Source organism: Stereum hirsutum (assembly GCF_000264905.1).
Source record: "Stereum hirsutum FP-91666 SS1 unplaced genomic scaffold STEHIscaffold_11, whole genome shotgun sequence".
Classification (NCBI taxonomy): Eukaryota; Fungi; Basidiomycota; class Agaricomycetes; order Russulales; family Stereaceae; genus Stereum; species Stereum hirsutum.
The window spans coordinates 358,664-382,831 of NW_006763141.1; the positions used below are offsets into that span (position 1 = coordinate 358,664).

The window sequence follows — 24,168 nt, forward strand, 5'->3', positions numbered from 1 at the left end:
CGATTCTGGAATGTATGCGCCAGGATGGGGAGTAGGTTGTTGGGATGTGGGTGTGCTCGGGCTCAAGTTCACCTCCGCGCGATTACGATCCTGAACCTGGGTCTTCGAAGTCCCACAACAAGAAGCCATTTCGTCTTCGTCAGCTAGCCAGGAATCGAGGGAAACAGAGCAGATATTGTTGGGGAAAGAGGTGTGAAGGGGCAAAGGCCGCCCAAAACGCGCACAGCATCGTGACTGTTGATTTCATCGCCTGTCAATTAGCGCGTAGCGCTAGCGCTCATTACCACAACACGTGGCACGCATTGCCAAGTCAGGATTCACGGCGACTTCGAGATAATTCAGAGGGACGACTTGGTGGACACTCAATAAATTGAGTCTCGACCTCAAATCAATGCTGTCGACATCTAAACCAGAAAATTGTTATTTTGGGCCGATTTTTGCAACCCGACAAGTACAAGCAGCCCAGATGTAAACACGCAACAAATACTTCAATGAGTAATTTCACCACTCTCAGGCAAATTCAGAGAGCCGTAAATTTACTAACTGACCTCCACCATCGTATACAAACTCCAAAAGATAATCATGAAAAGGTCAACCGCGACGAGTGTTTGTAGGACTTCTTTCCACTAATGACAATGCTTATACAGACAACAATAGTGGCCAGGCTGGTATGTGACATGATATCGCGAGGGTCATCACGACATCACAGAAAATGAGCATCTTCCATCATGGTCTCGAGCTATATTATATTAAGGCCTCTCGAAACCAGTACAAGTAAAACCCAGCAGTCAGCCAAGCCGTGAGAGAACAACTCGAAGACACATGAAATCGCTTGAAGGCCGTGACGGCCGTATGAAGCTTGTCGTGGAGGTTCTTGAGGATCGTGGAGATCCAACGGCAGCTGAAGGAGTAGACGGAGACGGCGATGGGGTCTGGGCACCTGGTCGTTTAACAGCACACGGTTAGTAACAGATACTCACGCAAGAGCAGGTTCCGTAGCGCTCCAGATCAAATGCATGAGAGTCGGATGCTCTTCGAGTGACTAAGTAGTCTGAGTGATCGTATGTTGAGCCTACGGGTGATTGAGCGTAAAGTATCAAGAAGGCCTTCTGAGTGGCGTCAGGCTAGAAATATGTAGGCACGTTGTCAGGCAGAGTGCGCCAGTTCTAGACGATAGACCAGAAGGGTGCACACGACCGACTCGCATGCATACAGGTGTCATGGTAGACCGTGTACTTCATGTGAGTTAATGCAGGATGCCTCATAGATGGTATGACAGAGACCAACATCCCTCGTGGTATCTCAGAACGGGACGTCATGTTTCACAATCGATTGGACACGGTTGTATATATCGACCAGGTGCGCCAACAGGTAGCCGAGGATCTCGAGTAGAGAGCACCTGCGTGCATGTGCTACCTACTTCGACGCGGGTCGAACAGGAAATGATGCCGTACGTGAGTGGGACCATCGAGCTCTTCCGAAATGCGACATAGAGATGACCAGACATTGCGAAGGTTCACATGGTGCAGAGCTTCCACGTTGCCGACTCGGAAGACTTGGTGCTAGCCCATAGCTCCAGATGTTGTCGAAGTTCATTCTTTTTGGGGATGTATCAGGCAACTGTCGCAGAGTGCCTGGTCCGAAGGCGTTGCGCGAAAGAGTCCGATGAAGTGAGTAATCTCATCACGTCCATCGATGCGATGCGCTGTGATGATGATCATGAAGGTCCATGATACATATATAGCATCAGGAGACAGGAGACGCCTGGTAAGACACATAGGTCACACAAGCACAATATTTAGCAAGTGATATAAAATGGTCGATGATCTTTGCCATGTTCCTGTTGAAAATGTGGCAGCCTAGGTCTCAACCTATAATAGACGAGAAGAAATATCCCGATTCTTCAGAGTGTATGAATATTGGTCGTCACGAAAGGGGACATGGATGCTTGCTGGATCTGCAAATGAGCATAACTTGACATCCATGATGAAACGTCCAGAGAGATGTAGAAATTTGAGACAGATAGCATGCACCAGCAACTCAGAGTTCGACAGCAGGAGGCCCTCGAACTGCAGCCGTGCCAGTGCCTGACGGACAGAAGAAAGCTCCTATGTCTTCCTGAGTATTTCAGCGCTTTTCGGGAGTGACATGACGGCAGAAAGAGGGGATCATCACCGTATCCCACGGAGGCAGTGGTGTATACAGGAGAGCGCGATGGGTGGATGGGTGGAGCGACTTGCGACGGACTCAATAGCCGACGCCGGATGAGTGAGCAAGGTTTCGAACTCCGACACATCTTTCTAGTGCCACCCGCAGCATCAAACATCGAGAGCGCCCCGAGCCTCCCTTCTACATCTTGTCAAGGGTTGTTTCAGCGCGATGAGATGACTAGAAATATGGTAGCGCAGGGCGTTCCCGAACAAACTGATTGATATGTATGCAACACAAGAACCCTATGTCACGGGTGGCGGAGAAATGAGTGCTTCGGCGTGGCAAAGATCCCTGGAAACCGTAAGATTGGGCCACTTGCTTGTATAGGGCGTGATCCTAGTCCCAGGAGGCTAAGTGTGCCGCTCTCACGTTAACAACATGGCCGCCATAGTATACCAGACGGGATAGCGGCACATAGTCAGGTCCTCGTCATCGGATTGCACGGCTCTCAGCAAACCTCACCATCCTATTTTAACTGGTCGGACCCTTACGACGATCCGCTATGGCCCGACTATGGCGCGATTGCGGAAGTGACACCCTTACATATGTGTATTCGCTCTCATGATCATCATGATCTTCTCCTACTTCTTCCTGAACTTACCTCTTTCCCATTTGTATTCCTCGAATCCAATCGTCTACAGGAATTCTCATCCTCGGGGCCACGGTTCGGCGCCGACGTCCATGCATGGTCAATACTGACTGTGGGTTGCCGGCGGTACAGAGTCTGAACGCAGATCGCCCGGAAAGTAGGAAAAGGCGACTGGGGCCTCGTCCTCTGGCGCCTCGCCTTCTTTGTTGACCGGCGTGGACAGGACACGAAACCATATCACGCTATAATCAGCCTAAATGCGAACGTCATCCTTTGTTCCGCGTTAGGGAGTATCAGTGTCAGGAATGACGACGGAGATGAATGCGGTATGGCTCATCCCGACTGTTGTTTGTCAGAATAGCATTACAACCCTCCCGCGATCATGAGAAGGCCATGAAACAGATACCGTCCCAGTACTCTGACAGCGATGTTAGAACGGTCTCACTATACCGTGAACCCACACCGATTAATCTCGGAAGCGAATAGTCTGGACCACTTCACTGCACTTTGCTCAGTGTTGCGCTCTAGGTACGGCATGTGCGAAACGTCGCTTCCACAACAAGAAACCGTGATACCAGTACCACACGTGAGGCCATCTGCGACCTCCATGAGTATCTTGGAAAAGGTACCCGTCAACCGTCGATGCGCTCGTGAGGTGTTTATGTCCGTCCGCGGGCGTTAAGAAAGAAGAACTTCTTTCCAAGCAAAGCGTACCCGCGCCTACAGACCGTGTTTCACACAATCATGGACGGAATGCACCAGCGTCTCCCAAGAATATGGGAATGTCGCTTCGATGCGAGTGAGGTCTCGGACCAAGTTTTGGCTCGTAGACCGAGGATGAGGAGTGATATCACCAACGGAGGACAAAACAGCAGGGACCGAGTATGCACAACAGCTGTATGGGACAACGACTGCCTATCAGACTTTCCGAGGTCAACCACGGAGATTAGCTCGTTCATGGAAGATCATTGAACATCGTGGCGTGGCAAAGGATGCAGCATTGAAAACGAGGGAAGGACAGAAGGTGATAGCCTCGGATAACGGAGCATTTCATACAATGAAGACCGGAACGGAAGTACTGACTCGGACCGTTGAGACGTTCTAACCCCTGATCTAAAACGAGCAAACGTGCGATCTACGCCGAGCCAGTGCAGTGGCTGATAGCGATTACTCCTCCTCGTCTTCGTCGTCGTTCGACTCGTTGAGTATCTCGTCCTCTCCCTCTCTCGCCTAGACGGAGAAACAGCGAATCAGTACGGAGACCCGCTTGACTTCCTAGAAGACAACGCACCTTCTCAATCAACTTCGCCCTCTTCTCTCTCGCCTTGGTCAACACCTTCAAATACTTCCCTAATGGCCCCTCGCCGATCTTCTCCCTCAAATCCCTTTCCCACCCCTCCACCTCACCTGTCTGATTCGGCGCAAAAGATACTCCCTCCCTCTTCTTCTCCACCCACTTCGCGTTCTCTTCTATCCTTTCCACCAACCCCTTCACGATACCCGCCTCCTTCGCGTTCCCCCCCTTCTTGCCCTTACCGCCTGGACCTCCGGCAGACGACATATTCCGAGATACCTTCAATGCTTTACGCAAGACGACCGTGAGCGGTACCACGACCTCCGGGAAGGCGACACTTCCGCCTACGGCTGGACAACAGAGCCATTCGGCTAAGAGGAAAGTTGCTTCGTCTGCCAATCCTTCATGATACACTTTTGTGTGGATGTATTGTTGAGGCGCTCGGATGGTGGTTTCAAAAGGTAATGGACGGAGGGTCGATGACTTGAGTTTTGTGGAGGAAGGCGCGAGGAGCGAAGTCAATATGGGGAGGAGGTGCGGAGCAAGCGGAATATAGGTGTTTGTGTGCGAAGAGAGGTGTATCAGGGAACGGAGGAGGTGGAAGTGGAAGGGATAGCAGCGGGAATTCGACATGAGCCTGTTAAGATCATGTGAAGAAGTAAGCACATTGTTTCAAATGGAAACATAGAGACGCGAAGGCATCGAACCTGATGGCACCGGTGGCCACCTGAACCAAAGGATAGATCAGGGGCTTGAGAGGGCTCTCCGTAAGTGACTGCACATCACAAGCCCGTGCAAGGACATGCGCCCAGAAGTCGATACTGTGGACGAATTGCCAGTTGTACACTTGCTTGAAAGATTCCTATAGCAGCACAGTCAGTCGAGGCAAACTCTTCAGAGAAGATGAAGAGGGACATACCTTCGACTTGATCTTCATGCTATTTCTTAGATGAATGGCCAACTGCCTGATGTACCCAAATGCGTGTTGATATGCTGCGCCATGGTCCATGCAGAATATCTCAGACGCGGAATTTTTCATGAGGTTGATGCTCGGTAGTGTGTGAGGACCAGTCGACTTTGATGAGCGGATGAGGGTCAAGTATGTACTCTGCAAATTCGGGATAGTTAGGAAATCACTGCGGTCAAGAAGTTGTAAACCGGAGAATCGGAGAGCGTACCTTGAGGACCATATCGAGGATGGACTCGTCCGTAGCAGACGCAAGTTTTCGGATAGCGAGGAAAGCAGCGATCCTCACAGTATCTTCCGCTGTCGACCAAAGCTCCAAGCATGACTAAAACACAACCGCGATAAAAGTCAACACCGAAGTACGGTATGGATGTCCGCCATAGACACGTACCCTCAAGTACAGCTTGACCGTCTTCCGACTACTGACGACATACGGCAAGAGTTTGGAGGATTCCGTGACCGCTAGCTTGACCATTTCAGGCTCTGAAAGCTGGGAGATAACGTGCATGACATTGTGAAAGTAGGAGAGAATGAGCTTTTGGAGGGTTTTGAGTTTGTGGCTTTGGGCTGGCGCTTTCCTGTAGAAAATGGCCGTATGAGCATCAGAACGAAATCCAGTAGTCGATGTGCTTACATCTTGCCATTTGGTAATGTTTTGTAGGGAACGTGGTGGGACAAGATTATAGGTGTATAACGTAGAGCAGTAGTGATGAGCTTGCTATAAACTACGGGACCGTCAGCGGGTATGTAGATGACCATCAGGACTAAACACACCTGACGCGGAGTCAATCGTCCATGCGAGAACTTGATCCTCTTCATTCATGTGAGCAGCAGCTCGGAATGCGATGAGGAGTTTTCGCAGGGCACGCAATGACCGTTGCTATTAAGACAAGTAAGGTCCCATGTCAGAAGAAAGTTATATATCCGCAAGTTTGTATAGACTGACCTCAAGCAACGCCTTTTGCCACTTTTTCAGGATTTGGCTCGTCAACACTGGTGCCTTATCCTCCTCTACGTCCATATCAGCATCTTCTCCCTCAGCTTCCTCGTCGGAGTCTTGATCAACTGCATTTGGATCAAAGTCTAGAAGTTCGCGGTCATTTTCCTGAAGATACTTGTAAAACTCTGGGTCCTTCTCGGCCAGTTTTGACAGTTCGTCCAAATGTGTGGCGCCATCCTCTGTACAAGTTCTTTTAGCGCAATGAGTGCAGAGCAGGAGAAGAGCATGTTACCGTCAAGTGCATCGACCGAGGCGAACGACTGGTCGTCATCGTCATCCTCTTCACCTTCCTCATCTTCGGCCTCGTCCATCTCGGAGTCGGAGTCAATGCCTCCTTCCTAAAAGTTATGTCTGGGTTCTCATCACTGATTATGTATCTCTCAACGTAATAGACGTACCTCGTCATCATCTTCGGCCATAAAACTACCTCCAAGAATGTCGTCCACAGACATTTTCGCCCTGGGCCACAGAACTTCATGAAGTAGTTAGACGGCGGAGAGGCAAATTGTGCGCACTTTTTACTCTTTCCTTTGGCGTCCCTGTCTTCATCACCATCATCTTCCTCACCATCTTCTCCCCTTCCCTTCCCGTAACCTGAAGCGCCACGACCAGCCTTTCCGCCCTTCCTCCTCTCGATATTCTTCTTGAGCTGTTGGTGCTTGTGTCTGGCCTGGATTTGCTTTTTCAGTTGACCGCTGGCAGCAAACTTGCGCGTAGCCTTTGCGCCTTTCTTGGCCATAGTTATGAGGATATGGAAGTGGTAGGTTCCAAAGAAGAAGATGTGCCACAAGCTGGTGCAGAGAAAAAGCCGCCCGAAAACGGCAACTACAAATTTGGACGCGCGCGATCGAGCGGGCCGTAGAGGACCGAGACGCGTACAGCACTTGGACTCGAACGCCTCGAGGCTCTCCACACTCTTGGCTTTTGTGGCCCACACCCTCTGGACACCTACAACTCTTGTTATAAGGGTAAGAAACTAACGCTGCGTTTGATGAATTACTCGCTGTCTGAGTTTTGTTAATATGTTGTGTCACTTTTATCCAATTAGATTTCAAGTTCGTGCTGGACTAACAGAACGAACACTGACGGCAGTCGCCTCTGACGCATTCACTGGCTGTTCACTTCTCAAATCCTTACGAACGACAAATACTTCCTGGATTCGTTGGCAGAACTTACTAGCTTACAATCATGACCACGGTCGCTGAGTCCCTCAGTTCAGCCAACGATCTGCTAGCACAGCATAACGCTCTTCTTCACCAGGTCCGCACCTCCCAACGGACCCACAAACGCAACCTCCGAGCATTATCAAATCCACCGACTGGATCATATGAGCCTTTGCTGAAACTCCCCGTCATCCCTTCTCCGCAACCGTCTCCTACTCCATCGCCAACATCTCCCATAGCCAAGGAGACTTTCAACCAATCCTATGTCCCTGATAATAAGCCACGACGAGATCTTCCCCCTGCGAAGCGTGCAAGAGTTTCTCGGTATTCCAACTATGTACCGGAGGAGGAGACCATTCGAAACGACTATTCACAGCGATATGTGGATGGCGGAGAGTGGCCCCAGGACTGGGTGCTTGGTGCGGAGCCAGAGCGACGTTTCGAAGAGTTCGTATGTTCATCATGTCTTGCATTACTTTCGTTCTTTCAGTCCCCGTGTCTGTTTTTGGACTATTTATTTCTACCCATTCAAGGATTTGCATGTCTCCCGTTTATGACCGCTCGATGTTCAATTACTGAACCACGGGACTCGCTCGTCACGAATGCCAGCAAGACAACCATTCCTTCATCGAGCGCTATACCTGGATATTTCTAAGCCTCTGAACCGTTTTAGATGCCAGACACACCATATTTCTACTCTATAGCTCATACTCTTAGCTACTATAACTCATAAACGTGTCTCGACTTGTTTATCATCCCATACTTGTACTAATATCGCGCTATTTACCCAGGTATCCCAAGCAACAACGCCTTCTAGCCCTTAAGAAGGCCTCTGTCAACAACTACGCCACTCCGCCATCCTACCTACCCCTCACTTCCCTTGCAGCCCTTCTCCAACCCCGCCGCATATCTCACTCCCGCTCTCCATCCACTGCGACTACAAATCTCCACTCACATTCTTCTCCATCTACGGTTGCTTCTACCCTCGCTGCTTCTTTGACGACAGGTCATTCTCAATCACCCTCCATGAAAACCCTTGCTCTCCCAGCGAGCACGATCCCGGGCACAGGCGGCATTCTCAACACGGCCACCTGCTCTAAATTCGACGTCATCCTCATCGACCCACCATTCTCATCTTCCTTCTCGTGGCAGAATCTACAGGAACTGCCTGTACCTTCGCTAGCTGCTGATCCAAGCTTTGTGTTCCTGTGGGTTGGTTCCGGTGCAGGCGAGGGGCTGGAGAGGGGTAGGGAGGTACTCGGGAAATGGGGCTACAGGAGGTGTGAGGATGTTTGTTGGATCAAGACGAATAAAGATTCGAATCATGGGCCGGGCGTAAGTGCATTTCCAGACTTGTTTGTTGTGCACAGTAATGTTGACATTACGAGTATTTCATGACAGACTGACCCACCGACAACGTCTTTATTGACAAGAACGAAGCAACATTGTCTCATAGGCATACGTGGAACGGTCCGACGGTCTTCTGACAGTTGGTTTGTTCATTGTAACGTCGGTAAGTCCACATTGTGAAATGTCCCTCTACGAGTAATCATCATTCTTATTGGCTTTATAGACACCGATGTAATCATCTGGGAAGGCGACACAACAGATCCGACCCTAAAGCCTCCTGAGATGTACACCTTAATCGAAAACTTCTGTCTCGGCGTCCGCCGCCTCGAGATTTTTGGGCGAGCCCGCAGCGTTCGCCGAGGTTGGGTGACAGTTCTAGGCGACGGCGAAGAACAACGGATCGATGCCGTCAAGGAGAGACGGCGGCAGGATGGCGACGATGATAGAGAGGGAAAGCTAGAGGAGTGGGAGAGGGACAGCTGGGAGGCTAAGGTAAAAGAGATCGCCACAAAGGCTGGGGCTGTCAATGCGGGTGGACAGGCGGCAGGGAAGGCCGTCGTACCTATGACTCCTGGTAAGTGTACCTCCGCTTTCTCCGGCCCTCCATGCTCTTTCGCGCTCTACCTAGGATGTTTGTCAATATCGCTGATTTGTTGTTCCGGGGCTTTTGTCTTGATCCTATGCAGAGATTGACGCTCTGCGCCCGAAATCTCCCGTCCGCGGTGGAGGCGGAGGCGGAGGGCCCCACAATAACTCAGGCTCCACGAATGGCCCGTTCAATACATCAACTTCTTCACCAGCCCTCGGAAACAACATGCCTCTCGCTGGAAGTCCAAGCATGGGCGCCATGCAGAAGATGGCTGGTATGGGGATGGGGATGGGTGGCGGCGGAGGACGCGGAGGGTCTGTTGGTGGGAGCGGAAACGGAGGATTCAAGAACCCGAACAACATGCGCATGGGTGGCCAGAATCAAATGAACATGATGGCAACGGGAATGGGCGGCATGGGGGGTATGAACAATATGAGTGGTATGGGAATGGGTGTAGGGATGGGTCTGGGTGGAGATGGAATGTGGGGTGGTGATGGCATGAGTGGCGGCGGCAGCTCGATGCTAAACGGGGGGATGAACTCGATGGGCAGCATGCCGAACATGGGAAATATGGGGATGAGCGGAATGCAGGGTATGGGCAACATGCAAGGGATGGGCAACATGGGGATGGGCGGTATGGGTGGTATGATGGGTGGCGGAAGTGGTTATGGAGGGTTCGAACAACAATGGGACGAGAGCAATCAAGGTGGGATGTGGGATGATAGTAATGGGGTTGGCTCGGGTGGCGGCGTTGGTGGTGCTGGCGGCACGGGTGTGAGAGGTGCTAATGGCGGAGGAATGCCTCAAGGAATGGCCGGGATGGCTAATATGAGCAGTATGCAAGGAATGGCGAACATGGGGATGCAGGGAATGGGTGATATGTCCGGGATGAGGATGGGTGGCGGGATGGGCGGGATGGGGATGCAAGGTATGGGGATGGGACAGATGGGGAATGGACAACAGAGACAATGGAACGGGGGGACCTACGGCGGGTACCAGTAATATGCTGGACTTGTCGCTTTGACATAATCTCGAAGGTCAGTCCAGGAGACTTCTGCTGTGCATTTTTACTCAGTGTTGCAACAGGCATTGGACGGACTACCTCGCACCATCTGTTTATCAGCTACGGACAATGCATGTAGCCTATATATGTATGCCATCCACGAAGCTTCATTCTTTCCTGGTTGAGGTTGTGGTTCGTTCCTAGGGAAACTCGCAGGTAACCTGCTCAATAAATCCCCGTACGATCTCATAGACGTGCCACACTGATGGGCAACTCGTGCTCTTTGAAGTTGAGGTTCATACTAGACTCTCGACAAATCCTCATATTTCATTCCGAGTATGTTGTTCTTGTCTAAGGCATCTCTGTGTTTTCGCATACTGTCTCGTTTCCTGTGATCTAGAGATTTGCCAACACTTGTCGTATTGGATGATCGCGATGCTCAACCAGCGTCTACGGCGTAGACTTCGTGATTTTAGACTATGTTTAGAACACCACGAGGCTTGTAATTCTTGTGGCGCTGTCGTCGTTGCCAGTCCCCTTGGAATGCTCCTCTCCCAGTTCAAGATTCATCCTGACCATCGTGTGTGCTTCCTGTTGCGACTCTTCTTTAGTATCCTTACCAACCACTCGCTGCCCAGCCAAATGTCTTTTTGCACTTCATGCGGTGAACGTACGTGACCGCGTCTCTGCGCTACCCACTTTCTTTTTTATTTATTTATAACCTTTTGTATATCATACAGGGAACCATGCTATGCATCACTGTTCACTCGAAGAGTGGACGTTCGTGCAACGGGGTAGTAAGTTCTTTCGCGTGGTTTTGACACCCAGAAACATAGAGGGACTTTAATCATTCCTTAGAACACTTTAATCCCGTCCTCTGTAGTAATTGTGGCGCCACGATGCACCCTACACAGTACGTTGCACGTCGACCTCTTGTTACTTCTGGGTATAGGTTCACTGTCCCATTTCGATCAGCACATGCTTGACTAGAACGGAACCAGCTGCATCCAACATTTTCGAACCAGAGCCGTCGGTACAAGTGGCATGCGAAAAGTGCGGGAAAGGTCATAAAACGAAGTTAGTACCTGTGGTTGTTTTGCTGCTATCAATCTTACAGGATGACGCCCTTCACCACAGAAACTGCAGAAAACGGGGTCGCCGGAAAGCCCCACCACCTGAACCTGCGATGAAGACCGGATATGAACCAAAGATGCATTTGTAAGTGCTTCTCTTAGCTAGCTTCTACCCCGTCTTCCGCCATCCTTCTCAATCAGATGAATACAACATACAACACACCAATAGCGGAGAGGTCGACCCTCGTCCTGCGACACCTCCCACGCAAACAGCTCGGTCACAAGATACTCATGAAAACACGGCGCCCAAAACGTAAGCCTCCTTGTTTGATGTAGTGCCGCTGTACCGAAAGGAAAGTGTAGTGAACCTTCTGCCGGGACCTACTGATCTGTGCGTAATGTTGACGAATGACTCACCTTTGTGATGCCATTTCGGTATGCAGCCCACGACCGGCTCCCGAACCTTCAGCTGGCCGACGTCTCGCCTTGCAGTTGAAGGAAAACGGTAATGTCGCCTTCAAATCTGAGGAATTCTCTACCGCGATCAACCTCTACTCTCGAGCGATCGGTAAGCAGTCCCTCCTCCTTGACGATGGTCCACTCGACCTCTCATATGTGTTGCGACCGTGATAGACTTGGATAAACAAGAGAGTACCTACTATGCCAACAGGGCGGCAGCATATCTCGTCCTCAAACAACACCGTCTAGCTCTCGCTGATTGTCAATGCTCCATCATGCTCAACAGTACTATTCCTCCGTCAAAATTATTTGTTCGCCTTGGCCGCTGCTATTACGCCCTTGGGAATCCGCTTGATGCTCATGGCGCACTCAACCGAGCACTTTCCATGGATAGTAACAACGAGTTGGCCATGGCATTCCAGACTAAAGCATCCAAGCTACAAAAATCCATCGACCAATTCACGGCCGCTCGTTCTCGCAATCAATGGCGTCTGGCGGAAGGTGCTCATGCGTGCTGCATATCTGCCATCGACGACGAAAAAGGCGAAGTCCCGGTGGAGTGGAGGTGCTGGGGCATCGAAGTCGAGATTGCAAGAGGGAGATTGCACAGTGCAGTGGCCCTTGTGAAGTGCGTTATTATCACATTATGCCTCATATTATATGGTGACCGGAACTGGTTGCTTGCCTCGCAGAAATTATAGCCTGCAATACCCGTCTTGTATTGATCTGACATTCCTCCAAGCTCAAACCTCGTTCCTAACGGGTGACATTGAGGCGGCGAGCGCCCAAGTCCTAATAACGCTGCGTCTAGACCCGGACAACACAAAGGCAAAGGAGCTTCGTATGCGCGTGAAGGCGGTCCAATGTCTAAAAAATGAAGGGAATACTTCGTTCAAAGTCAATCAGTGGTCCGATTCCATCACTAGCTACAGCGACGCATTGGAGGTAGACGAGATGGTTCTACATCTCAGGATCCTGCTATGTCCTGACTCTTTTCGTTTATTGATCATTAGGTTGTCCAAAAAAGACTAGAAGAAGGTAGTGGAGGCATCATCAGAGCTACTCTACTGTCCAACAGAGCAGCCGCTTATGCCAAGGTGAGCAGAGATCCCAGCCGATTAAGACCTCGCATGTTGACTCATACATCACAATCAGTTGTACCGCGATAAAGAGGCGATGGACGACGTTCAAGCTTCATTAGCTCTCAATTCGACTTCTTTCAAAGCTCTTCGTACTCGAGCACGCCTTCACATGCGAGCCGAAGATTTTGTATCTGCTGTCGACGACTTGAAAGAGGCTCTGTTATGCTCAACGGAGCAAAACTCCAGGGATGCTCTTCAGCTGGAGCTTAACGAGGCAGAGCGAGCCCTCCAGAGCCTCAGAAATAAGAAACAGACTCATTATGAAGTCTTAGGCAAGTATTTCCCCAAACCCTGAATACCAGTCTCCGTGTTCCAACTAACGACACTGGGTAGATGTGCCACGTTCTTGTCTGCAGGCGGATATCAAGAAAGCCTACCGGCTTCTGTGTCTCAGACATCACCCAGATAAAGTTTGTTTTCCTCAAACGGATCCAAGGTGTAGGTGTATGACACTTTGACTGACCGAACCGCTGCGAATCCAAAAGGGCGGGAATACCGAGAAATTCAAACTCATCGCAGCCGCCTACGAGATTCTCTCCGACCTAACGGAACGTCAGATATATGACCGGTCCTGCCTGTACGAAGACGGCGTGGAAGAGGACTTGGACGGACACGATTATTACGATCATGCATCGAATGGGTTTGAGAGGTATCAGAACTACGACTAGGGTATTAAGTACTAAGGGTCGTATCTTGAGTGACGGCCTGCCTCAAACCTTACCGGGACCTGGGTCTGAACGCTATATGGATCTAGACTCGCTTCACATTCTTGGTTTGTGGCAGTTCTTTGTGAAGCGCGAGTTGCGAGACACATTCTGGCTATGATGCTATTCTTCAACGAGAGAGCAGGTCGAACCCACAACGAAGTGCCAATTCTTGAGCTTCCCTGGCATTCCATGTGGCGTCGACGGATCGATATGTCTGACCGCTGCTCTATTCGGCTTACAGATTTTGTTGATTTATCATTTTACCATATCTCAGCAACTATGGGCGTCTACCACAAAGGGTTACCCAAAATTAGATTGCTTACACGGCTCTCGATTCTTGTGGCGGCATTGCCTTCGTTGTCAGCGCTCGTCGTTCTGTTCCTGCTCGCACGCTACGCTGTCTCTCACCGGTTCTTCACACTATATACTCTCAATGTCCTCGACGAACTCAAGTCAACGCGACCAACGCCCGATGTGCTTGCGATGTGGCGAAAGTATGTCATCTCTACTCTACCGCAAATTTATAACAGAACTCACACGAGACTGACGAAAGGAAACCATACCGCGAACGAGTGTCGCTTCGAGCATCCTGTATGCTTCAACTGTAAGGAGTGGGGGCATAGATCTTCTGAATGTTATCATCCTCGAGGGAGTGGTCGATTGTGCGATATGTGTGGGCAGACTGGCCATATTCGTTCTCGGTGCCCGTTCAAGTCGTGGGCATGTAAGGTCAGTTGCGCAGTTTCATTTTCCTATAGCGTTTCGTATGATATTTTTCAGAATTGCAATGAATTTGGACATTCAATCCTGGAGTGTTCTATCCCTCGGGCGAAATGTACGTCCTCTTTTTTTTTCTAGTCATGAGACTACTAAGATGTTGATGCTGGGGTCAGCACGCGTCAAATGTGACAATTGCTGGGCTGCGCATCTTACACGGTATGTTCTGCACTCAATATTTTTATGTTTTCAGTCTTGCCACTGACACGGCGACAGGGATTGCCCTTTTGCCGGATTGACAGCGGGACCTTCGATACTGTCGAAAACATCTTCGGAGCGTGACGTGAGTATCAATGCCACTGGCAGGAGTGCCCAACCTTTATCACAGAATACAAAATGTGCCAATTGCGGCAAGGGACATAAAACAAAGTGAGTCCACTACGAAACTAAATTCAACATTCAAAACCAACACGAGCGTCCGATCAGAAATTGCAGAAAGAGAGGAGCCGGCCAGAAAATAGAGTCTCCCACTAAAGCCCGCTTAACGCCCGCAGCCTCTCACTCTAAGGAGCCGCCGAGGTGAGCTCGTTCGTTTCCGTAATGTTCATGGCTATGATAATCATGAGTGTCAAGCACGGCCAAAACCAAGCAAACCCCTCCTACGAAATTGGCTGCAATCTCTCCAGAACCTCTGCCTCAACCTTCCAACGAACGTGTTGAGCCTAAACAGTGAGCTCGTTAGGCATCGTATAATACCACTGAACTGACTGGACTGTCATCCCATAGGCAAAAATCTCCTACGCCGGCTCCAGTTGAGACGTACGTGACGCACTGTAATACATCGAATTCATTTTATGCAGGTTTTCATGTCTTGGTGGTAACATAGATCGAGAGCCACGCCTGAGCAGAACAAGCAACGGCTATCTTTTCAGCTGAAAGAGAAGGGCAATATTGCGTTCAAATCCGAAGACTTCACCACCGCCGCAAACTTTTACTCGAGAGCCATTGGTCAGTCGGTGATCCCCTACTCATACACGATCATTGCCGACACCGTTTTATGAGCAGAATTCTACGGTCAGGAGCCGACGTACTACGCAAACCGAGCAGCGGCGTACATCGCTCTGAAACGCCATCGTCTCGCCCTTGCCGATTGTCAGCAGGCTCTGTCCCTGGATAATACTGGTCCAACCTCTAAGCTGCTAACTCGGCTGGGTCGTTGCCACTTTGCGCTGGGTGATCCGACTAATGCACTTGACGCACTACGCCGGGCACTCCATATAGAACCTGATAACGAGATGGCCAAAGCCTTCAGGACAAAAGCGTTACAGCAACAGACCAACATTCAGGAGTTCGCTTCTGCAAGAGCTCGAAACCACTGGCGAATGGCACAGTCTGCGTACGAGAGTTGTGTGGCGTCAGTCGAGAAAGAAATGGGTGAAATATCCGCGGAGTGGAGGTGCTGGGGCATCGAAGTGGAGATTGCGAGAGGACGATGGGACTCAGCTATAGATCTCGCAGAGTACGCCCATCAATCTGTCCTTCCTTAACGGTATAATGTTAACCGTGTTGTTCTACCCATGTAGGCGTTTTACAGAAGAGTTTCCTTCCTGTGTCGATCTGTCCATGTTACGAGCTCTCGTGTCTTTACTCACGGGAGAACTGTCCGCGGCGATTACGCACGCTGAACTAGCATTAGCTCTTGATCCCAACAATGAAAAGGCAAAGGATCTTCGAACTCGCATCCTTGGTGTTGAGAGCGAGAAGATGGAGGGGACTATGTCGTTTCTGCAACGTGCATGGCAATGTGCAATCAGCGACTGGACAAGTGCATTAGATGTACGCATGGCTTCCCCGCATCACTGTGCTGTATAAGCGTTAATCGTGCCTCTACCTAGGTCGTCGGAGAGGAACCTGAAGAGGGCAATGGCGGTCCCTTGAGGGGTGTACTGCTAGCCAATAGAGCAACCGCGTACATGAAGGTGCGAGTGCGTAAACGATGCCGGTGAGACTAACTGAAACAGAGATATCCTCTCGATAGTTGAATCAAGACAAAGAAGCCATGTCTGATGTTCAAGCTTCTCTCATACTCAAGCCAAATTATTTCAAGGCACTTCGCACTCGAGCTCGGCTCCATCTACGGGATGGAGATCTGGAGTCGGGCATCAGGGACCTCGAGGAGGCTATCTCGCATGCGTCAGAGCAGAAGGCCAAGGATGAGTTACAGGCAGAGCTTCGAGACGCCGAAGTCTCACTAGAGAAGGCCAGAAGTCGGAAAAAAAACCATTATGAAGTGCTTGGTGCGCCCTTCTCGTACTCGGCAGTGGTATATCTCATTCTGATCTCCGGTAATAAATAGGCGTCTCAAGGTTTTCTCTGCAAGTTGACATCAGGAAGGCCTACAGGCGAGAAAGTCTTATACATCATCCAGATAAGGTACGTCTCTGCCCAGATTCTGAAGTCATGAAGTGGTCATCGCTGAACTGGATGCCCATGGTCTGTCTACGTCCATCAGGGCGGCAACGCAGAGAAATTCAAACTCGTCGCCACAGCGTATGGGGTTCTTTCGGACCCTGTTGAACGACAGAAGTACGATCTCACCAACCAGTCTTCTTGCACGGATGCCGACTTTAGCACGGCAGGCGAGACAAACATGGGGGATTTCGCGAGTACGAGACCTACCGGAGGCCCCTTCGCAGGTGGACCCTACGCAGGCGGCCCCTACACGGGTTTTGCTGGCTTCAATTATGGGCGATTCTAGAGATGAAAGGGGCAAGCTATATTTCTTGGTGTCTCATAACGATGCTAATTCGGGACGTTACTTATTGATATTGTCCCCTTTGGTGGTTTGATCTACTTGTGTACGCGGACGTGTGTTGCTAGGATTGCTTGCCCATTCATGAGATTATGGTTGCTTAGCTTGGTCGGAAGCCTGAGGTCAGCGGAAGCAAATCTGAACTCGTTCTTGCCTCCCGAGGAACCGGCGCAGCTGTGGCGCGCCACATTCGACAAGACAACTGCGAAGAATGAGTGATGTGCTCCTTCCATGCTTGGCCAAAAAGTCCATCGTAAGAGTTCATCAAAAACGAACGCTAGTTAAGTAGAACTTCATCCCCAGAACCTCCATCGTCCAGCGAGAAAGTAATGTAGTTGTAAAGTATGTAGGTTGACGCGTATATCGTGCTATTAAATGCATATGGTCTAACCAAGAGAAACCAAGAACCAGAATCAAAGATATACACGATCCCCAACCATCAAAAACGAATGTGTTCGCAAGCTAGATAATATACGTATAAACAAAGGAAGGAGGAAGGAATGTCCGCCGATGATACAGACAGCGGCGCCAACCCATGTCAACCTTCCTACCGCACCAGGAATCTATGCCTTCAGATTGTGCATCCTAAAGCAGTTCACACACATCCCCGTCGCCTTGAACTGATTCTGCACAAAGTCCCTACAATCACCCGTCTCCCCATCCGGTAATGTCACCGCACTGTGGAAGGGCGTCGGTTTCTGTCCAATTCCCCCGTACCCGTTGCCATTCTGTTCTGACGTGTGAACGGAAGCGTTGGTCATACCATTGTTCATCATCGTACTTGTAGTCGCACGGCGTGGGGGTGGAGGTGGCGGAGGCATCTTCCTTCCGGTATCACTCGGTCTCCTGGGCAAGAGGGGCGGTATGAGTCCGGAGAGCGAGGTTGGGGCTGGTGTGGGCGTAGGTGGCGCTGAACTCTGCCTCGCCATGGCGGCAGCTTTGAGTAGCAGATCGTCATTGTCGAACTCGTCGACGGCGACGGCAGGTACGAGTCTCGCGCGTTCGTGCTCCGAGTCTTCTGCGGCGGAGGAGAGGATAGACTCCGTATCGTAAAAGCCACCAGTATGCGTGGGTGAGACGACGTTGTTGTGGTCGCCGAAAGGGTGGTCTTCGGCGTCGGATTGCGTCGAGTCTCGATGATGGCTGGTATCATTACGAGATAACGAGGCATCCAGAAGGGAGGGTTTGGAGTTGGAGCTATCCGATGATGGACCCTTCACACTACTCGCCAACGAGCCGGCATGAGATCCCCCAGCAGCACCATTCCCTCCAAACAGACTGCTCCTCCTGCTATTCGATGCCGAAGCCTTCGACCTTGAAGTGGGCGAACCCGACTCGACAACTTCGACATGACCCGTCGGGAACAACCCTTTCACGCCCCCTAGCTCTCCCATCCACCACCCTTCCAACACCTCATTGACTACGAAGATTTCATCTCCCGCCTTGAACGACAACTCGTCCACAGATCCCGTGAAATCTTGAAGTGCCCTCACGACCTTCCGCCTATCCTTCTCCGATCCCGGGCCGGGGAGCTTGAGCATCCTCCCGGGTACAATGGGCGACGAGTTGTTCGATTTCGATTTATTCGACTTGCCGCCGAGCACGCTTCCAAGTCCGAAACCAGTCGAAAGCGATGAGGTCGATCGTTCAGGATGCTCGTCTTCGTCTTCGTCGTCGCCATCCGAATCTTTGAGGTTATTGAACGTATCCTTCTTCCCCCTCAAACTACTCGTCCACCCCGAAACGCTCTTCTTTTTCCTCTCCTTCTCCCGCTCCCTCTCTACTGCACTCCCCGTGCTATCAGACCTCTTCCTATTACCACCACCGCCTTCCGTTTTCGTGCTCTTCATACTCTTCGTACTTTTCCCGCTTTTTCCACTCCGGTTGCTCGTCCTCGAGGCAGGTCTAGACGGTGCCTTCGCACTAGCCGCACCATGACTACTCCGTCGTTTAGTGGTTGTATCCGTCTTTGTAGAACGTATTGAGGAGCGTCTCGAATGAGAGGGCCGTGGACCGTCGTCATCGCTGATCTCTTCATCCTCGTCCGAGTCGGTCTCTTCGTCTGAAGCGGTCCTATCCGAGTCCGAATCGTGGCGATGATTCGAAGGTTTCGTTTTGGTCGGAGGTGCTCTGGAGATCATGGAGCGGATGGACCCGAAACGGCTGGACGACGCAGGAGCGGAGGCTTCCTTGTCTTTGTCTTTGTCCTTGTCCTTGTCGTGTTCCTTGCTATCGTGTTTATGAGGTGCAGTAACTCGGTCTTTAGATTTTGTGCGGGAATGAGTGTGTTCTGCAGAGCCGTCGTCCTGGTCGTCATCGACAGAGGAGTGGGAGAAGTTGTGCATCGGGCCTGTAGGGCGGCGGAAGTTGACTTTATCGAGCATGTGGCTGAAGAACGGAAAGCCATGCCAGGCAGACATATATTAGTCAAGGCGCGAGGGAATAAGAAAAAGAAAGAGATTAATGACAGAATGGAAGAGACGCACTCGTCGACCCAGTTCTCCTTCACGTCCTTCAGCACCTCAGCGTACTGCTCCGCGAAATTGAGCTCTAGCTCCAGGAACCGCTTCACTTCTCGGAGTTCATCGATCTCGTTCTCCTGAATTGCGACGATGCGAGCTTTTATGTCTTCAGCACTTTCCTCGCTACAACAGCGATCACCACATGCAAAGAGAGTGGCATGTCAGTAACACATTACGAACCACGAGGCATAATATGGGATGGGTGGAGTAGGAAAGAGCAATGTGCGAGTAGACGTACTATCGAGTCTGTGCCTTCTCGAGCTCCTCCTCCGCCTCTCGCCGGTCTTTCTCCTTCTCCTTCTTGTTATGCTTCGACTTCTCCATTCTCGTAAGTGCGGCATCGTAGTTCAATCTATCCAACCATGTCCACACAAAATCAACGTCAATACCGGGTACAGTCGGAACACAGCCGACTGGGAAGCGAAGTGGCGTGTAATGTGGCGCTGGATTGTGGCGCAGTAGAGAAAGAACATACCTCCGTGACTCGAGCTTCTTCCTCTCGTTTTCGTAATCTTTCACCTCGTCAACAAACTTCTCCATTGATCGGAGGAATGTGTCTTGGAAAGTCAACGCATAGGCTTCTTGCAGTGTCGCAACCTTACAATGTGCGCGTCCGAGCTTGACTAGAGCCGAACCTGCACACACGTCGCCAGACCACGTATGTCAAGTCACAATGACGGTTATCACCACACCCACACCAGAGAACAAGCCATGCATGAGTGTGGAGTTCGTGTTCCAACAATAGCCCACTCTCGGCCAAGAGAAATGCGAACGTACCGAATGCGGACTCTTCTCCGATTTCCTCTCCATGCGTTATCATCACGATACCCAGCGCGTCTCGCACAGAGAGCTTCTCAGGTTCGTCGAGTGCTTCTGACACTTTCTTCTTGGACAGCTGGTGGTGATATTCGAGAGAGGCGATTTGGAGTCTGAAATGCCAGCAGCGCCGCACATCACGGAACATGCATCGCAAGGGATGAACAGTGAAGGATCGGCAGAGATAGATTGTTTCAAAACGAAAGAAGACGTTTTGATCATGAGTATGGAAGATGTGAAGGACAGAAAGCGAGAGGCTGACCTTTGCAGCCCTTCCTTTCGCAACTCGACATCCTGTTCGAGTTCGCGAGCTTCGTCTGTGATGTTACTCTTATCCTTCGACGAGATAACTTCGCCAGCCCACTAAACAAAACAAAGACCGCGTCAGATATCCATCACGGCACATGCCTTCATATAGCGCAAAACATACCTGTCGGAATCTTCCAAGCTACGTGGCCGACGAACCATAACCAGTCAGCTTTAAGCCGAGCCACTTTATTACCTCTAAGTAACATGCTCACCCGCTTACTAGCCATCTCAGCAACCCAAGTAGTAGAAAGAGGACTCAAGAAATAAAAGTAAAGGGTTTAGCAAGACGAGATGGTAGTGGTTACAGAACAAGAGAGGATAGCAAGCCAAGGTACTATCTGACCACTTTCGAATTACTCTTTAGCAGCCCGACAACGCCATCCATTGAGCCCGCATCCGGAAATAGCTTACATCAAATCCGGGCACGGCTCCGTCCGGGAAACAATGACGGATTGCAAATGACCGCTGCTGGGGGCCTCCAATTGGTTGGAACAGTGAGTGCTGTGCTGCCCCTTGCTGTGTTCCTGACCGTGCAGACGATCTCTTGTCTTTTGTTTCCGAGGATTACTGCTTTTGGGAGGTTGTCTGGGTCCTGTTAGGAGTTTTTGTTTGTCTCCGTCGATTTTTTACAGCAGTTTTTTTGGCTGTTATTGTGCGGAGGTCCACGGAGCTGGAGAATGGAGGTGATAGCCATGGGTCTAGACTCATCTGTGGGGTCGCCAAGGAAAGGGTTGTAGTGACTACACATCCGTTGTTCACGAAAGCGTCATAAAACAGCGGTGTGCAAGATCGGAAACGTCGGGTACCGTTGGGCCACATCCTTTACTTGTCATCCAAAACATATACTTACGAAAATAAACGGGCATTTAACGGACGTGGTCAACGTTCACGGAAGTCTCCTCCGGTCCATGTAGCTATCAGTTTTACGAGTATCAGGCCATCAGCCGAAAGTCAGCGATATCTGACCTATCATGATCAGGGGAAATGATGCCCTGTGTGGCGTATCGACTTCGAACGGATGACCCAGGCCCAGGGGTTTGAAGACCTTCCTTATGCACAGGGGTCTCAGAGCACACGCCTGTTGCATATCACACACAGACACCACGTCGACGTCAAGTCACGAGCAGCTCGCCGCGGAGAACTTCAGGATGCACAAGTACAGAAAAACAAAGAATAATTACTCGCTGGTCCGTGCCGTCCGCTCGGTCCAACTTCAACATCAAAACGACACAATCTCAGAATCACAGTTCGCTCTGAGTGACAACCTAAGACTGGCCCAGTGGTTTCGCAGCAAGCCGAATTCCGTCCCCTACACAACGAACAGATAAGTGACGTCTTCGAAAGACAGTATCTTGCCAAGAAAGGGGAAGTTCGAAGAGTATGAAAACGATACTTACAGACAGCAACCGCCTCCTCCACCCAGCCCATCTTCCAAAAATCGCTTCTGTGCAGATCCTCAGTCCGCACCGACGCACCCTCGCTCGGTCCACTGGCCAGGATACTTTCCAGGTCTCTCGATTGTGACTCGAGGAAAGTCTGGATGAATTTGGCCGGGTCGTCTGCGAAGGCTTGCATGAACTGTTTCTTGAGGATCGATGAGTGTAGCGATTGGGCGAGCAGGGCGATCTAGAACACCCACAGCATCAAACACAACACATATCAGTATGAGTAAAATGCGAAGCATATCGTGCCACGCAGAGGCTTAAGGATCAAGTTGAAGGGTCGAAAACTCGCCTTCTCATCTATCTGCATAATCTCTCTCACTCCCTCCTTCTGCACGCCCACCGTCACATTCGTCATCTTCGCCTTCAACGCCAAATCCTCCATCTTCACCTCTATATCCAACGCCTGCGGTCGTTCTGGTGGCGGTTGCTGAGGGTTGATCGTGTAGTGTATGGTAATGGCTTCGGGGGGGCCTAGGAAGCGGTTGACGACGTCGGGAAGAATATGGAATGGAATGGCGTCGACTTGGAAGATCTGTTTGTGATGGGAATACAAGTCAAACAGTCAGTTCCACCAGCCAGTGAAAAGGAAGATCAAAAGGTAGGTGCGGGTGGGCAAGGGAAATAAGGGAGAAGACGTACAGGTCGCAGTGCAGCATCGATATGTATTCGTTTCCTATCCGCTTTATCCTGCAGCCCATTGATTTTGATGTAGTTCCACAGCGTCTGAATGACACCAGCACGGCTGTCCTCCTTGATACCGAGCACGCTTCCAAGGTCCGGATGGACCTTGAATTGCTCTGGGTAATGTTCTACGTGCAGGAGGATACGAACTTTGGTGGGTTGGTCGCCCATGCGTCGGATTGTGAATCCGTCAAGCGGTGCATGTGTTGCGCCGCGGTGCCACTGTAGAAAGCCGCCAATGCAGCTTTGTTAGAAAACTCGACACGTAGGATTACAGATGGCAGGGCGCACTTCAACGATATTTCCATCGGGGTACAATGTGACGTCTCTGTCGAACTCAACGCGCATGTGCTTGATGAACGTAGAGAAAGCTCGATGCGGAGCCTTGTCTCTTGATCGTTGATTCGGCAGCTATCACCCCGTCAGTATATTATCATCCTCCACAAAGCAGTGGTAAGTAGTATTGTGAAAAATGATGGAACACACCTCTAGTAGTCTGCCTTCAATCTTGAATTGCCACGCCGGAATGCCCTGTCCTGTCTCGAAACTGGGTTCGCCGCCTGCTTCTGCGGTCTGCCATGCCTGACCGGAGACAGTGTGAGAGATAAATAGTCGGAGCGTTCTTGTTGACTGTCATATAGAAGCACATCAATATGCCACAGGGCAAAGAATGAACCAATGGTAAAATAAGCGTGAGCATCGCACGAGCAGACACGAATGTGGTAAGGGAACCGAGGTGGAGTAAGGACGTACACTGGCAGTCCTGCCCAAGGCGTCCTGTACCTCCGTCCGCTTTCGCATCATAGTCCAGTCAAGCTTCTTCTCCATCTCTACGAGGTCTTGGTACATTTTGGAGTCGAGTGCGAATGTGGGGTCTGCGAGGATGGATGGAGGAAGGTTACGGTCTACAAGCTTGCGCTTCCTGTTGGGTGCGAGGAAGAGAGAAGAGGTCGAATGTTGGAGTGTCGTGATGGCGAGATAAATGTTGTATTAGTTATGGAGCTTGGAGAGAAGGCGACTGGAGACGCACTTGGGAAGCTTTTGACCGTCGACGGGATTCATTGTGGTAGACTTCAAAGATACGAGTCCGTAGAACGATATACGCGTATATTACGACTGATTCCAGCAAAAATATAGCTATCCATAGAAAAACATTCTTCAGCTTACCCGCCGTTCAGAAGAACAATATTTGGGCCACTCACCTCAAGAGCACTACAACGCGAACGAAACGAACGGCAGAAAGAGATGGCAAGCGTGGCGCGCGCTTGTCACACCCGTGACACAGATCACGAACATGGGAGACACCCGCACGTGACTGT

The 24,168-nt window shown here is 50.7% G+C and overlaps 6 protein-coding genes across 6 annotated transcripts; 3 read left to right on the forward strand and 3 right to left on the reverse strand.

The window, feature by feature from the left end:
* Positions 1-822: 822 nt before the first annotated feature.
* On the forward strand, positions 823-1,771 carry STEHIDRAFT_112702 (uncharacterized protein; the record flags this gene model as incomplete). The annotated part of the gene is made up of 5 exons (XM_007306371.1): positions 823-961; positions 1,256-1,359; positions 1,440-1,454; positions 1,515-1,670; positions 1,745-1,771. 5 exons carry the CDS (start codon positions 823-825, stop codon positions 1,769-1,771), a joined length of 441 nt encoding a protein of 146 aa, XP_007306433.1.
* Positions 1,772-3,866: 2,095 nt separating this feature from the next.
* STEHIDRAFT_140622 (Noc2-domain-containing protein) lies at positions 3,867-6,867 on the reverse strand. Its single transcript, XM_007306372.1, has 12 exons — positions 6,577-6,867; positions 6,460-6,520; positions 6,294-6,399; positions 6,008-6,240; positions 5,836-5,941; positions 5,696-5,786; positions 5,453-5,639; positions 5,273-5,386; positions 5,014-5,202; positions 4,802-4,956; positions 4,092-4,731; positions 3,867-4,030 (listed from the first exon to the last, which is right to left on the reverse strand). Exons 1-12 carry the CDS (start codon positions 6,798-6,800, stop codon positions 3,968-3,970), a joined length of 2,169 nt encoding a protein of 722 aa, XP_007306434.1. The 5' UTR covers positions 6,801-6,867; the 3' UTR covers positions 3,867-3,967.
* A 110-nt stretch (positions 6,868-6,977) lies between these two features.
* STEHIDRAFT_123102 (MT-A70-domain-containing protein) lies at positions 6,978-10,187 on the forward strand. The gene is made up of 6 exons (XM_007306373.1): positions 6,978-7,029; positions 7,110-7,671; positions 8,016-8,559; positions 8,626-8,737; positions 8,798-9,148; positions 9,261-10,187. The coding sequence occupies exons 2-6, from the start codon at positions 7,250-7,252 to the stop codon at positions 10,163-10,165; spliced, it is 2,334 nt and encodes a 777-aa protein (XP_007306435.1). The 5' UTR covers positions 6,978-7,029; positions 7,110-7,249; the 3' UTR covers positions 10,166-10,187.
* Positions 10,188-11,647: 1,460 nt separating this feature from the next.
* STEHIDRAFT_61304 (DnaJ domain-containing protein) lies at positions 11,648-17,022 on the forward strand (the record flags this gene model as incomplete). Its single annotated transcript, XM_007306235.1, has 7 exons — positions 11,648-11,807; positions 15,330-15,799; positions 15,864-16,100; positions 16,160-16,249; positions 16,303-16,561; positions 16,621-16,697; positions 16,777-17,022. The coding sequence occupies 7 exons, from the start codon at positions 11,648-11,650 to the stop codon at positions 17,020-17,022; spliced, it is 1,539 nt and encodes a 512-aa protein (XP_007306297.1).
* Positions 17,023-17,316: 294 nt separating this feature from the next.
* STEHIDRAFT_170017 (BAR-domain-containing protein) lies at positions 17,317-21,028 on the reverse strand. Its single transcript, XM_007306374.1, has 8 exons — positions 20,936-21,028; positions 20,845-20,862; positions 20,677-20,777; positions 20,376-20,527; positions 20,074-20,233; positions 19,837-19,950; positions 19,563-19,721; positions 17,317-19,464 (listed from the first exon to the last, which is right to left on the reverse strand). The coding sequence occupies exons 1-8, from the start codon at positions 20,948-20,950 to the stop codon at positions 17,640-17,642; spliced, it is 2,544 nt and encodes an 847-aa protein (XP_007306436.1). The 5' UTR covers positions 20,951-21,028; the 3' UTR covers positions 17,317-17,639.
* An 841-nt stretch (positions 21,029-21,869) lies between these two features.
* Positions 21,870-23,979, reverse strand: STEHIDRAFT_100304 (SWI/SNF complex subunit). Its single transcript, XM_007306375.1, has 8 exons — positions 23,880-23,979; positions 23,603-23,771; positions 23,336-23,479; positions 23,141-23,260; positions 22,808-23,071; positions 22,458-22,700; positions 22,121-22,349; positions 21,870-22,032 (listed from the first exon to the last, which is right to left on the reverse strand). Exons 1-8 carry the CDS (start codon positions 23,909-23,911, stop codon positions 21,989-21,991), a joined length of 1,245 nt encoding a protein of 414 aa, XP_007306437.1. The 5' UTR covers positions 23,912-23,979; the 3' UTR covers positions 21,870-21,988.
* Between the last annotated feature and the right edge of the window lie 189 nt (positions 23,980-24,168).

Coding starts and splice junctions, on each gene's coding strand:
- STEHIDRAFT_140622 (XM_007306372.1), bottom strand. CDS start 6,800: ATGGCCAAGAAAGGCGCAAAGGCTACGCGCAAGTTTGCTGCCAGCGGT. Junction 5,942..6,007: donor GGCAAAAGGCGTTGCTTGAG/GTCAGTCTATAC, acceptor TTGTCTTAATAG/CAACGGTCATTGCGTGCCCT. Junction 4,957..5,013: donor GCATGAAGATCAAGTCGAAG/GTATGTCCCTCT, acceptor GTGCTGCTATAG/GAATCTTTCAAGCAAGTGTA.
- STEHIDRAFT_123102 (XM_007306373.1), top strand. CDS start 7,250: ATGACCACGGTCGCTGAGTCCCTCAGTTCAGCCAACGATCTGCTAGCA. Junction 7,672..8,015: donor CCAGAGCGACGTTTCGAAGA/GTTCGTATGTTC, acceptor CTATTTACCCAG/GTATCCCAAGCAACAACGCC. Junction 8,738..8,797: donor GTTTGTTCATTGTAACGTCG/GTAAGTCCACAT, acceptor TTGGCTTTATAG/ACACCGATGTAATCATCTGG.
- STEHIDRAFT_170017 (XM_007306374.1), bottom strand. Junction 20,528..20,676: donor CGAAAGGAAGGGCTGCAAAG/GTCAGCCTCTCG, acceptor CTGGCATTTCAG/ACTCCAAATCGCCTCTCTCG. Junction 19,465..19,562: donor AAGGAGAACTGGGTCGACGA/GTGCGTCTCTTC, acceptor TCCGTTCTTCAG/CCACATGCTCGATAAAGTCA.
- STEHIDRAFT_100304 (XM_007306375.1), bottom strand. CDS start 23,911: ATGAATCCCGTCGACGGTCAAAAGCTTCCCAA. Junction 23,772..23,879: donor GACGGTCAAAAGCTTCCCAA/GTGCGTCTCCAG, acceptor CGCACCCAACAG/GAAGCGCAAGCTTGTAGACC. Junction 23,480..23,602: donor CCTTGGGCAGGACTGCCAGT/GTACGTCCTTAC, acceptor TCTATATGACAG/TCAACAAGAACGCTCCGACT.